The following is a 13,058-nucleotide window of genomic DNA, read 5'->3' on the forward strand; positions in this document are numbered from 1 at the left end:
AAAAGTGCTCTCCAAATACTTTCCTCATGGAACACAGGCATTCAAACAATGGTGATGAAAAATACTGTAATGGAGGGAGGCATTTCTTTTGATGGAAACCTCCAACTTCTTCAAGAGAGGACATGAGACTCACTCATACATTTTACAACTACAAATAAAGCCAGATCTCATCTGAGTTCCTATCTCCTGTAGGAAATGTTTCCTATGTGAAGTATTTCTCACTATGTTTCTCAGAACTCAGTAAGCATGCAATAGTGCTTACTTAGAAGTTACTTCCACAGTTTTACTGAAACACCTAGCAGGCTGTAAAAGCACAGAAATTCGGCTCATTCAGATATTGTATGATCAGATCTCAAAGAAATTTTACAAAGTTGTTAGGATACTTCAGTGTTACTACATCCATTCTAATCTTGCCTAGTTAAGAAGTCTTTCTAGAGAGCTTGTTTTATTACTGAAGTCAGTATGAGAGATAATGTGTCTCTTCACTTCTGGTTGTTCCTTCTCCAAGTTGTTTCTGTATCTGGTTTGTCAAAAAAATCTACTAAGAAGTGGACAAGACAAAGTTTTAATCAAATGTAAGCAGTAACAACAGGTTTTATTCAAAACTTCCAGTAAAGAGGACCCACTAAGATTTGGAATAAAGGTACTTAGAGTATTACAGCTTATGTGAATATAAAAGATCAAAGAAAAAAATAAACCAAGCAGTAAAAAAAATAAAAATTAAAAATATATATTTTTAAAAAGTTTGAAATAGACCCACACAGGGATTTTGAAGTCCTCCAAACAATTAACAATTACTATGTTTGGCAAAACAAGATTCTCTTACAAAATTAAAAGCCTACTTCTGTTACATACACTGTATAAAACTGCTCAATAGTTAAAGAGCACGCTGTACAATTATGTCTTGAAATACATAGAGCTGCAGCCTTCAAACTGCAGGAATTAGGCATTTTGTCCTCTTCACAGGTAAAAGAATTAACCAGCTGCACAACTGTTTGGGGGGAAGAGGCAAAAATAGTCAGAATTAACAAGACGAAGCCACTATAAAAATGAAACGCACAGCAAAAACTCAGACCTCTGTTTAAACTAGCAAGCTATGTTTACAATATATTCTACATTTCAGTTGTCATTTCCCTTCCCACTCCCACCTCCCCCCATTCAAATATTCCTAACTCCTTTATGGTCTAAGTCTAATTAATTTCTAAACTTTCAAATACACCGTACATACATTTAGCAAAAACATACCTAACATTCTTACAGCAGTATGGTCAGGACACAATTTCCAAGATTATTACACAGTTATTGAGGTTAAGCCATATGACTTTTTTGTCTTTTAAAGAGAACAGCAAGTATCAGCTTAGACAAATGGTTTTAGAGTGGACTGCAGAAATCCTGCAAAAGGCAGACTTCACCAACATTGGCTCTTAGCCCCAGAGGACACAGAAAAAAAAAAGTGAGCAATGGACGTAAGGAAGAAAAAAAATCTCAGAGTGCCAACTACAGGATGATCCTTCGGGAACTTGCTCCGACAGACTATGGTTTGGGCTCAGTTGTCCCCCTTATGCTAAGCCATACAAATCAACTTTGCAATAGAATATTACAACGTAAACTAAAATTATTGACACCAACAGTATGTCAAAGAGTTGTTGTGTGTTTTTTTTTTTCTGAATCCAACAGTTGGTCACAGTATTTTCATGGCTCTTATTCAGCTGTTGCCAGTTCGGGGGGCAGAGGGGGAAGTGTGTGTCTGACTCATACGTCCTTCAAGTACATGCAAGGCTCAATTGTTTGCAAAATGCAAGAGCTTGGGACCTTTAAGACACTGAAGAAATAGGATTATGAGGAGAGCCCATCTGAGTAAGTACTTTATCCAGCCACTGAAGGGGACCGTGAAGGTGTATCTCTATCCAGCATGGAGTGCTCGTTACATCTTGGCGATGATATTCAGCTCCCCAGCCCTGGAAACAGAACAATAAGTGGGGAAAGAAGAAAAAAATCACCTTATTTTATAATAACGAATATGTGAGAAGCACATACGAATTGTTTTCTTTCTTACTGAAATAATCTAGCTTTCAACAGTGGTTATCAAGCAGGATGACATTCAATTATCACATTTCAACAAACAAATCTGAAGTTAAAAAAAAAAGGAAGAAGTGTCATTTTGTGATCTCTTGGAATGAGGCTCTAAATTCTCAAAGACAACTTTTGGCAATGCAAAGTTTCGTCACACCTCACCACCAGTTACATGACGTCCCATGCATAAACTTTCTGAAAAGAGGGATAATCAAGTCTTACGCACCAAGATCAAAAATAGAATAAAACGGGGAAAAATGCTGACAACAGATCAATGAATTAAAAAATGAGCTCATAGACTGACATGATGGAATTGGAGGTGAGGCATCTGTCCGACAAGTACCAAAGCATGTTTCGCAGGATGGACAGAACAAACACAGTGATAGATCAGAAACATTACTCTTAGGAGAAAGAAGGCATGATAACTGTCCAGCAGACTACTTCCCAAGTTAAGACAAGTGCCAATAGGTCTTCTTTCAGCTCATATCCAATCTAGTAACAGTTATTACCAAGGATATAAACAGATATTTAAACAGCTTTCAAAATCATTTTGTAAGAGAACTGTTTTTGGTGGAGGTCTGTAGACAACACAATGATGCTGCTCTGCATTAACCCCTAATGAAGGAATTACTCAGCTCCCAACACTGGCAGCAGCAGCTCCAAACACCATGCAGTGCAACATCCAATACGCAGGAGGTCCTGTGCATCTGTACAGACAGCACTGCTGTACAACTCTACAGGATGTGGAGCCATAAACAACCTACTGCATTTTAGCAGTCCCTACCCTAACACATCTGAAAAGTTCCATCCTCCTCTGATGTGTGACCAGACTTTTTTTTTTTTTTTTTTTTTTTTAAATCAGTACACATGTTGATATTTGTAGCCACATAACAAATCTTGAGTTTACATGTCCCCTTAGAACAGAAAGGTGCGTGTATTATTCCAAATAATTACTGTGTCTCCTGATTTGCTAGCTGCTGATCAGGACAGATTTAGAAGATTATGCTATCTGCATTCCCACAACCACTGCAATGACTTTCATGGCTGTTCCAGCTCCAAAAATGCCAGCCAGGAACAGAAGCATGAAGTTCAGCTGAACATCTTTGAGAACAGGAGTCGGCACAGACCATAGCAGTGTAATTTAAAGGGGCAAAAGCTGATGCTATGTAGTGAATTGGTGGCTTTTACATTTTTAGGCCAAGTAATTGACTACTCAACTCTCTTCTCAAAGCTTATTGTATTGTACCATGCCATATCCCCCCCCAAATTAAAAAGACAAGCCCCATAAATCTAGAGTAATTATGCAAATAATTACACACACACACACACACACACACAATCTATATACACATTAAATAGAAGTATTCAATTGAATCATTACGTTTCAGAGAGGCATTTCAATGAAACTGGAGTAGTTAACAGACATGATAGCAACGCTTCAGAAAGTGAATAAAGAGAAAGCTGAAGAAAGACCATCTGCAAGTCACCTCAGCTGTCAAAGTCTATGCATCAGGAGATGGATTTTGGTCTGTGGACAACTTTAATATCATTCAGATCTGTCTTACACTTCCAGAACACTATTCCATAAATATTTAAATTCAGAAGTTATTAACAGGCTGATGGAGGGAGGCAATCAACAATTCAGAATCACCACGTTAAGAAAAAAAAATATTTATTTTGCTTACGAAATAACCTCAAGCAAATTTTCACATACCTTTACAAAACTCATACGGAGAGTGCACATCTTAGTAAGCTCATACACTGTCTCAAAGCCATGGTTCACTGACTGTGCCAAAAGCTGAGCAAACTCCTGATTATTGAAAATCTTCAAACTGCAGCCACTAGGTATTTTGCACACTGTGGTCGGATGGAAACCATGATGGTAGTTGCAGTTCCGACTTTGCACAAAAATACTGCTGTCACTGAGGCATTCAGCATACACTTCTCCACCAACATAATAGAGATGAACACCTGGAAGGAGAATGTTGACATTACGAGGTTAGATGAATTCACACCACGCATCTGTTTTTCATGGTATGTCTCCATATGTTTCTGCTTAAAGAGATTAACACTAATTGCATATCAGACCATACTCTGTCTTAAAACTTTATTTTTTTTTATGTTCCATCAGTACATGATTTGAAAGGAGGGTGTGTATGTAGGTATGCATATACGAGGTTAATCAGTAATTGTTGTATTTTAATGTGCTGTATATTCAACAACAATAATCCAGCAAGTACTGCAGTAATTTTGATGCTGTACGTTGGATGGCTAGGCCAGCTGAACTTTGTTCTCATTATATTTATGAGAAACAGTAACTGGGAATGCAGGAGGGGAGAGCAGATAATAAAACAGCCTCATACTGGGTTCTCTCAAAAAGTCCTGAATGCTATTTTTGCTAGCATGAGGCTTTTTTCAGCTCACTTTAATGCTTTATTTCCAACAAGCTGGAAGAAGAAAATGGCCCTTATATTCTTCATGTGTCTGTCAAATGAGGGTGCATATCAACTTCCCAGTCCTCACTGCTATTTCCCACTCCCTCACCCATCACTGGTGGCAGCAATGCCCAAAAATGTGACATACGGGGAACCTCTGTGGAAATGTGCTTGGGAGAACTCAATTCCAAAGGCTTTGAGAAACCAAGAAAATCTGCCTTTAGTGTTTATAAATGGATTATTTGCTGCTCAAACCTTTCACCTCTCACAACATCACGAGTCAAAGAAGCAAACACACAGACTTTAAAAACTAAACTGAAATCCCATCAGAATGCCTTGACTGTGCTCTGTCATGTAAGATTTTGCTGTTTTCTGTATGTGTACGTGTGTGGGAACACATATAACACCATCTGATCAGCAAAACAATTTATGGCTGCTTTCAAGTTTAGGATTTACTCCTTTTTCCTCAAAGACTAACAGTTCTACATCATCAATAATTACACACACATACTTATTCAACAGCTTCCTTGTCTTTTCTGCTCTGCTTTGGCACACATACAGTTAAGTGCTTCAGCACGAGTCTGCTTGCAGCTGGGTTACTTTTAAAGGGAAAATGAATGAGGTGTTAAATAAATATCCTCATACTTGGTAAGATGGATGGGGCGGAAAAGAAGGGAGAAGTGTTAGGACTTGAGTGGCGCAGCACAGGTGGGGCGTACTGCTGAGAGCTGCTCAAGTCCTCCCGTAGAGAAAAGTTTTCCAGGCTAAGGGCAAAAACTTGATGACCTTCAGTTCCTTCGGTTTCAATTCTTTACTGCTCTAAGGAAGAAGATACTTCATTAATTGACACTTATTCCACATAACCACAGGTTGGGCACACGTTAACTCCCAACTGTCTCTGAAAATTTGCTAATAACGTAAGCTCCTGAAAACTTTGTCTGGCAGCAACACCCCATTGCAGGGCCAATGTCAGATTTGCATGTCATCTGCATTATAGGCAAGTCCTCAGAGAAGAGGACTGTATTAAGTCAGACACAAACCAGAAGTTTTTCTCTTTTGCAGGACACTGTCACAGCCACAGAAGAGAAGAACAAGATTCCCACTGAAAAAAGCTTACCGGCTTCTTTAAAAATGCACTTGGAAAAACTGTTTTAGCAAGTTGTCCTTCTAAAAACATGCTAGGATAGCTAATTTATGTTGGAACTAAAGGCAGATAAAAATTTTGTGCCAAGAACTATCATTTGGATTTCCATATGCACCCATAATCAAGATAAATCAAGATATTTCATTAAAAAAACTGCCTTAAGCTCTTGTTCTAATTAAGGTTATGATAGGCTTTGGGCAATAAAGAATTGATTAGGGATAAAAATTTCCTCTAATTACACAACAGGTAAGAACAATACTGTGCTTATGAGACCTGGCCAGAAAATTATGTATTTACCAATATTCTAACAAGCACTTATCACGCATACTGAGAAGAGCAGCCTATTCTTGAAGCAAGTAGCCCAGGCTGTCATTCCTAGCGGAAATATCCCCGCAAAAGAACCCCCCCCAAAAAAGGATGCAAAGATCTAAAACCCACCTTTGCCAATGTGTCGCCTTGTATTCTCAATGGTGGAATTGCGGTTAACGTTGGAGAGCAGCCCCAGGCAAAACCTGTTTTTGTTGTTTGAAGGATCAGTGAAGCCATCCACCAGGATGCTGGTGGAAGAAGCATGGAATGCCTCCCCAACACGATTATTCAGCTCGTAATAGACAATGGAGCACCAGTGCTTTGGCTCTTCGTAAGCGACTGCCTGAACATCTGTAAAGCAACCATGCAAGTGTTACAGTCTAGCGGCACTGGAATACAGGCCTGAGATTTAAAGATTCATAAAACTGCAGATTTTGGCTGAAGATCACTGAAAGATGATCTGGATAAGCAGCTGCAGTTAAAGAAAGGCTCTTCTGTCTTCAGTTATTTTTGAACTTTTCATTACCACAAACACACAATAGGATAATTTCATCTCAACTTCACTAGCACGAGACTCACAAGTGGAAAAGGCTGGCACTAGATATCCACAGAAAAGTGCAGGAAGCTCCCAACAACATACCAAGCAGTGCCCCAATAACCCTGTTGTATTTTCTACAACATGCTATGGCGCAGGCCTGGAAAGCAGAGAAACACTTCTGCAATTGTACATCGCAACCCTGAACAAGGGCCTAACACACAGAATCCTAATAATTCTGCTGAATCAAAGAGAAGATGAAATCAAGGTAGGTATTATTAATGGGAACCTTTTACTCATCAAGTGCTAGCAAATAAAAAACCTGCAACTGTTCCCCAACAGAAGAATTACTTCCAGAGCGAGGACTTCTCAGGACTTGGTTTTGCAGTATCTGGTAGCGACAAGCTCCTCCTCAGCAGCTCCTAAGCAAAGCTGGGAACTGTGCAGAATGCCAATAGGAAATCCATGGTTCGCAAGGTCTATCTGACAAGCTCTAGGAACACATGGTAGTCTTGAGGTAACACTTGTGGCTCTGCACTGGGAAAAGTTTCTTCAGAAGATCTTTACCAAAGGGAGTTTCACAGTGGGTGTCCAACAACAGCAAAGGCTCCTTCAGATGTCTCCACCCAGTACACATTCTTTCAAGTGCCAAATACAGCTACAAATTATTAAACTGCCTCCAAATAAAAGGAGGCTAGTGAAGGGATGTGGTTGCTTTATGTGGTTTCTTTTAGATGAAGGAGACTATTTCCCTCCTCAGTCTAGCGCAGTTGGACTTGCTGCTAAGATACCAGCTTTGCAGATTAAAGCTCTAACTACAGGCCAAAGTGCTAACATGAAAATAAGACTGGTGTTTCAGGAAAACTTGTTTCTCTGGCCAGAGGATTCCTTCTTCCAACCCCAAGTCTTAACTGAAATCAGCCAACTAAGACCAATTAAAATTTTCTGTCATATTCCTGCTCATACTTTCCTTTGTTCACAGATCACACCACTGTGATTTTTCTGAGATGCGAAATGAAACAGAAGAAGTTCCTCCCCAAACAAACATTACCTAGCAGATACAAAAGGTGGCAAACAGCAGAAAGCAGGGTAACATCCTACATCATTGTGCAAAACTTTTGAGCATAATGTCTACTGCTGACTAACACCTTACTTAAAACAGTGGCAAAAAGGAGCTGGTCTTTCCTGATACCCTCATTATTTTCTATCCTCTCATGTCATTGTTAAAAAATAAAATAACAAAAATCAGTCATTAATTATTAGTAAGAGGTTACTACACTTTGAATTCACACGAAGATGCCAGCAATTATCAAAGCTGCAGCTTTACCCCAGTTCTCAAAAGTCAGGAAGAAATCTTGCCAGCTGGCCATTCTTCCAGAATGAATCATATCTCTCTCACACAGATTTCATACTAACTTCCTTACATTTGCTTTAAGTCATGCAGAGCAGGTGCGCTTAGTCTCTCTATTCCCAGCATGGGCCAACAATGGAAATTACCCAACTTCATTGACAGGATGCAGCTTGTTAAGTCAAATCTCCCAAGACTAACAAATCACTGTGAAGAACATGCTTCTGAGAGCTTGCAAGAGAAGTGCTGCGGTAAGTTTACACTAAAAACTGGTCTTTAAAAAGTCTGCTGCAGGTTGTAAAAGTGGTGAAATTACAGCATACACACACACAAATAACAAACACAGGAAGGCATACCGAGATTTTGTTGTTATTTTCTTATTTTTTTAAAAACTGAAGGGGCAGAGGTAAGACTCTACTGTACTAAACAACTAGGAGGGAGAAATACTAACAGACTTTTTATTTTGGAAAGGTTGCATTTTACAAAGAAAGAAGAAAAATGCAAAACCTTTTCTTACTAATGGAAGAATTCTATGGTACATGTATATTTTAAGAGGTGCAAACATGCAAAAAGTCTGCAGTCAAGCATAAACATTGCAAATTTACTATTTACTTTGGGCCCTCAACAGCAGCAAGATACACACACGCAGTGTATCATATCAGTGAAAACTGGAAATGCTACACAGATGGGGTTTATCACATGCAAGATTCATTCCACACAGAGAGTAAATAGGTTACCAGGGAACCTATCCAAATTATTTTAAGAGAGTAAATATACTTCCTGAAACCAGACATTAAGCTTAGCAACAAAACAAGTACAAAACTCAAACAATAGTTAAATTGTTCATGCGCTTGTGATCTTTATAATCATTCTGGCACAGCATTCAGCTTGCTGCTCTTTCTTGGCATGGTCAGTAACTGTGTAAGCTTATGTGTTCTCTAAAAGGGGCTATTTCTCACAATGTGACGAATGCACTAAATCCTTTACTCAGCAGTCACGGCTGGCTGCAAAGGCTTTAAAAAGCAATGTGTAAAAAGATGTCTACGTCATAGTACATAAAGCAATAGGATATATACTTTTTTTAAATTATAGATTTCAAAGTCTGTAGCAATGCCAGCGCTGGCAGACAGCTCTGAGTTTTGAACCATGTGCTGCCATTGCCAGACTCAAAGATGGAATAAAAATGGGGAGAGGAGGGATCGAAACACACACACAGACAAAAAGTGAAATTAAAAAAAGCTTTAAAAAGCTTTTTTTTTTTTTTTTAAACCCAGGAGAAGTGTTAACTATTTGAAGCAGAGCATATTCTCTAAGGATGTTAATTTAAGAACTGAATTCAAAACAAAAACATAATGAGAACAGACATTTTATGACATGCACCGTCTCAGAGCAAAAAATACAGATACTCCAGTTGCCTGTGAAAAACATCTGTGGGCATTTACATAATTGACAGTATTATCCATCCTCTGATCAAGTCTTTGGAGAACTATGCTTGACTATAGCTACTGTCATCCACAATTCAGTAAGCGCTGTATAGTGTTAACTGTACTGCACCTATAAATTAATGTATTTGCAAGGGATACAGAGATTCCTTTCCTTGCACATACATAATTTCAGCACTGCACATAGAAATGTGCTGCATTGTAAGAATCCTCTCTGTTCAGGAATTATAATTTCCAGACACAAAATATATAAAAATTACTTTGGTCATGACTTTGTTGGGAGTCAGAAAGTAATAAAGCCCACATACTTTCATTTTGAAATGAGTTATGTTCTTGTTATAAATAAATATTTACTTCTAAAAAATCATCTCCAGATTTATTATTTTTCCCTGTTGGTGTAAGACATAAAAAGTTGTTTGTGTTTTTGTCCTCTTTCCTCCTGCTAAACATTTCCATAAACAACACACACACAATATTAAAAATGAAAAGTCAATTATTAACAGCATCCAAGAAGTTCTGAAGTACTTCACTGTTAAGAAGCAAAGCAGAAAAGGAGAAGGAAGTATTTTTACCTCCTCTGTGTATGTCAGGATGGATTGCAGGTGCCATCATGTTGGTATCCATTGGCTGGGAGGTATCGTGTGTCATCTGATCTTCCGGAGGCAGGTAGGCAGGAGGGGGAGTATCAGCTAAGTATAGAAAAAGCAGAGATACACAAACCCTTTCCTCTCTTTAAAGTATATATATACATACCCACATAAACAGTTTCGGCCTGGAAATGCTTCCAGCCTGACTCAGCTATAAACTTCCACCCACCAGAAATCTGAGAAAGCAATCATGGACCTTGATTCAGGAAAGCAAAGAATTACTGTGCATATTAAGCACAACACTTATAAAAACAAGTCACTCCCTGCCCCCCACCAAGCCACAAAAGAAAGCTTAGCTACGTTGCCAGTCCATGTCTTCTGCAGGTTGAAAGTGCCATATAGACATTAACACACAGTGCTCTCAGGATCAGACCCAAAGTAAATATTGAATATGGTAAATATGAACACAAGTTGGAGCAGAAAGCTTTCAGTTCTAACTTCTGTTTCCAGCATGATTCCACCAGCAAAGTATGCAAACATCCCTGATACATCCACGACTTTATTATTGCTATTGCAAAGTAATGCTTTACAATCTAGCTCCTTTTCCCTAGAGAGGAAACAGTAGAAAGTATAGAGGAACCCAATTTTTACATAATAACTTTTGGGTCTGGAATTTATTTGCCTGTGTCTCCTACTGGCTGCACTGTCCAGTTCAGAATTGAATCACTAACATAAAAACCATCCCATGCACTCTGACTGTACTCACTAAAACATTGCCATTGCGCTGCTCGAATTGCCGTAACCAGGTACTTGCGCTGCTCTCCAGCTACCTATGGTGCTTCCCAGAATCTGCAGGAAGCTGCTGATGGCACCACCTCCCTGTACACCACAGAACCCTCTCTTCCACATGAGTTGCACAGGGGCACATGCAAAAGAGAGAAACCCTTGGCCAATTTCTGCAAGCTTTTGTTGCACAAGCTGGGGTTAGATCACCACTGTTCTACCTCCGGTGAACACAGCTGCTGCTCATCCCACAACAGTATCTTGAGGCCTTCAAAACCCTAAATACCAAATCAGTGTCAAGAAAAGGCAGGAGAACCATACCACTGATTTGTAACTATTTCTCTCTTTTTTTTTTTTTTCTTTTTCTTTTTTTTTTTTTAAACACAAGCTAATGACCTTTATTCACTGCTTGTTACTTCAGAGATATTCTGCTGCGAGCTTTATGTCTAGCACTCGCAGGTACATTCCTAATTCCCTTCTGTGAATACCCTTGGTTGGAGGAGTGAGCAGCAGGGAGAAGACAATGACTACAGGACTGCATTAAAAGCTTAATGGTCTGAAGTGGAATTTAAAAGTCTCCTGTTTTACCAAGCCTGAGACATTTGTGTGTGTGCAAACATGATGTTGGTGATGCACAGATAAGGAAACAGGGCTGTAAGGCTATAAGCAACAAATTAACCTGTATCTGTGAAGTTTTCAAGATCTTTGGACAATTATTTTTTACTTTTTTTTGTATTTTCCAGAAGTCAATCTCCTCTTTCCCTAGCAGCGGACAATTGTCCAGAACTAAGTATGAAGGACATCAGTATCTTGACTTTGCTCTAATTCAGTTTCTTCACTGCAGCTGCTGACTCGTCTTTATGGGGATGTGAACAGAACAAACCCCTCAAAGATCAACTGAGCTTCCACAAGCCGATGTTCAGGAAGACCTTCCTGTTGGAAAAGCCTTGATTTCTGCCTGCTGGAAGAAACCCAACCACACCAATCATATTTAAAGCAAAACAAAAACACAGAGGCAAGACAGCTGTTTCTACCTCAACTTTTCACATTTTAAGACAAAAAAAAAAAACCAACACCTTCTTCCTTCCCTCCTGCCTCTGCAAGTTCAGTAGTCTTCATTCATGATAGAAACATTTTCAAGAGAAACACCTATCAGCAGCAGAAATCTATGGATGATAATTTTACCTAATAGAAAACAGATTTTCACAAGTCTGCCACTTTTGTTTACACATAGTCTCCTACAGCCCCTGAAGAAAACATGCAACCAGGCTATCCGTAAGCATTTGCACAGAGTCCTTCTAGCATTTAGATCAAAAGATCTCTCACAGGCTCTTCTGCAATTTTTTTCTTTTTACGAATTTGCATATAAAAACATAAAAAAGACAGCTGCACAGAATTTTCTGCAAGCAGCTGTCAACAATAAATAAAGTTTGCTACTTTTTTGACTTTAGGAATTAAAATAGCCTGAAGATTTCTTTTTGGGGCCTTAAGGAACTGTTTTACGGTTGAAATATATTTGTTTCTTGAGATAATCTTATTGCGTGAAGAAATTTTATCAGGTAGCAGCAGCATGATCTCCTTGAGAAACATCCTTCTTTTGCAGAACTACAGCTCTGTGCTAAATTTATGATGACCTCTTTCCTAAGCAAGAATGAGCCATAGCATTCTTCTTGCACATTAAGTGTTACGCTCTCTGGGCTACACTGTTGAACAACCATCCCAGAAAAAACCCTTGTTTTGAATCACTTCCTCCACTCCAAAACAGTTTTAATCTTAACATTTTAATTGTGTTTGAAAGAGTAAAAAATATTTAAAACCTCGCTATTATTACCTTAGACAAACCAATTACATAGCCTTTATTACCTACCATCTCTCAGCTTACTATTGAACACAGGTGTTGGCTGATAATCAAGCATTATTACGCAAAAATATGAAGATACCTGTGACGTCCAACACATTGTCACTTCTGAAGAGTCACAGAAGCTGACCATACCTGGCATCTGGAAAGGACTTCCTGGGTCTGAGCTGGCTGGAGAATGGGGGTAGGTGCTGCTGCTGCTTCCAGGAGAGTTTGGATAGCTGCTGTTTGGTGAGTGGGGGAACGGGTGACTGTTGGGTTGTTGAAAAGAGTCCGGGAAAGTAGCGTTGTGCGGCATGTGGGGCTCGTTTTGTCCTAGGTTGCGGAACTGAGCCAAGAGGCTGTGCTGAGGGTTGTACTCGCTGTGCCTTGGGACCAGCACTGGAGGAAGAACTGAAAAGGGAGAAAAAAATAAATAAAAAAAAGGAAAGAGACACAGCATTAGAGACTCAGTTCTGAAGGACTAGGATATACCTGGAAAAAAACATTCTTCACCCCCTAGGGCAAATTTACAGCTGCTTTAAAAACAAGGTAGTCAAATCTA

General features: G+C 39.1%; 1 protein-coding gene across 2 annotated transcripts in view; it reads right to left on the reverse strand.

The window, feature by feature from the left end:
* Positions 1–585: 585 nt before the first annotated feature.
* Positions 586–13,058, reverse strand: part of SMAD1 (SMAD family member 1) — a 46,487-nt gene continuing 34,014 nt past the window's right edge. Inside the window, exons 3-8 of one of the 2 annotated variants that reach the window (XM_084286767.1) lie at positions 12,650–12,907; positions 9,859–9,975; positions 6,091–6,312; positions 3,788–4,044; positions 1,813–1,958; positions 586–991 (exon numbers count right to left, since the gene is read on the reverse strand). In XM_084286767.1, the coding sequence (XP_084142893.1) occupies positions 1,815–1,958; positions 3,788–4,044; positions 6,091–6,312; positions 9,859–9,975; positions 12,650–12,907 (998 nt within the window). In that variant the 3' untranslated portion in view covers positions 586–991; positions 1,813–1,814. Of the gene's footprint in view, positions 1,959–3,787; positions 4,045–6,090; positions 6,313–9,858; positions 9,976–12,649; positions 12,908–13,058 lie in introns of both variants that reach the window. The other variant, XM_084286766.1, reaches the window with a different exon arrangement.

This window comes from Netta rufina (genome assembly GCF_964035555.1).
Source record: "Netta rufina genome assembly, chromosome: 4".
In the NCBI taxonomy this organism is placed as follows: domain Eukaryota; kingdom Metazoa; phylum Chordata; class Aves; order Anseriformes; family Anatidae; genus Netta; species Netta rufina.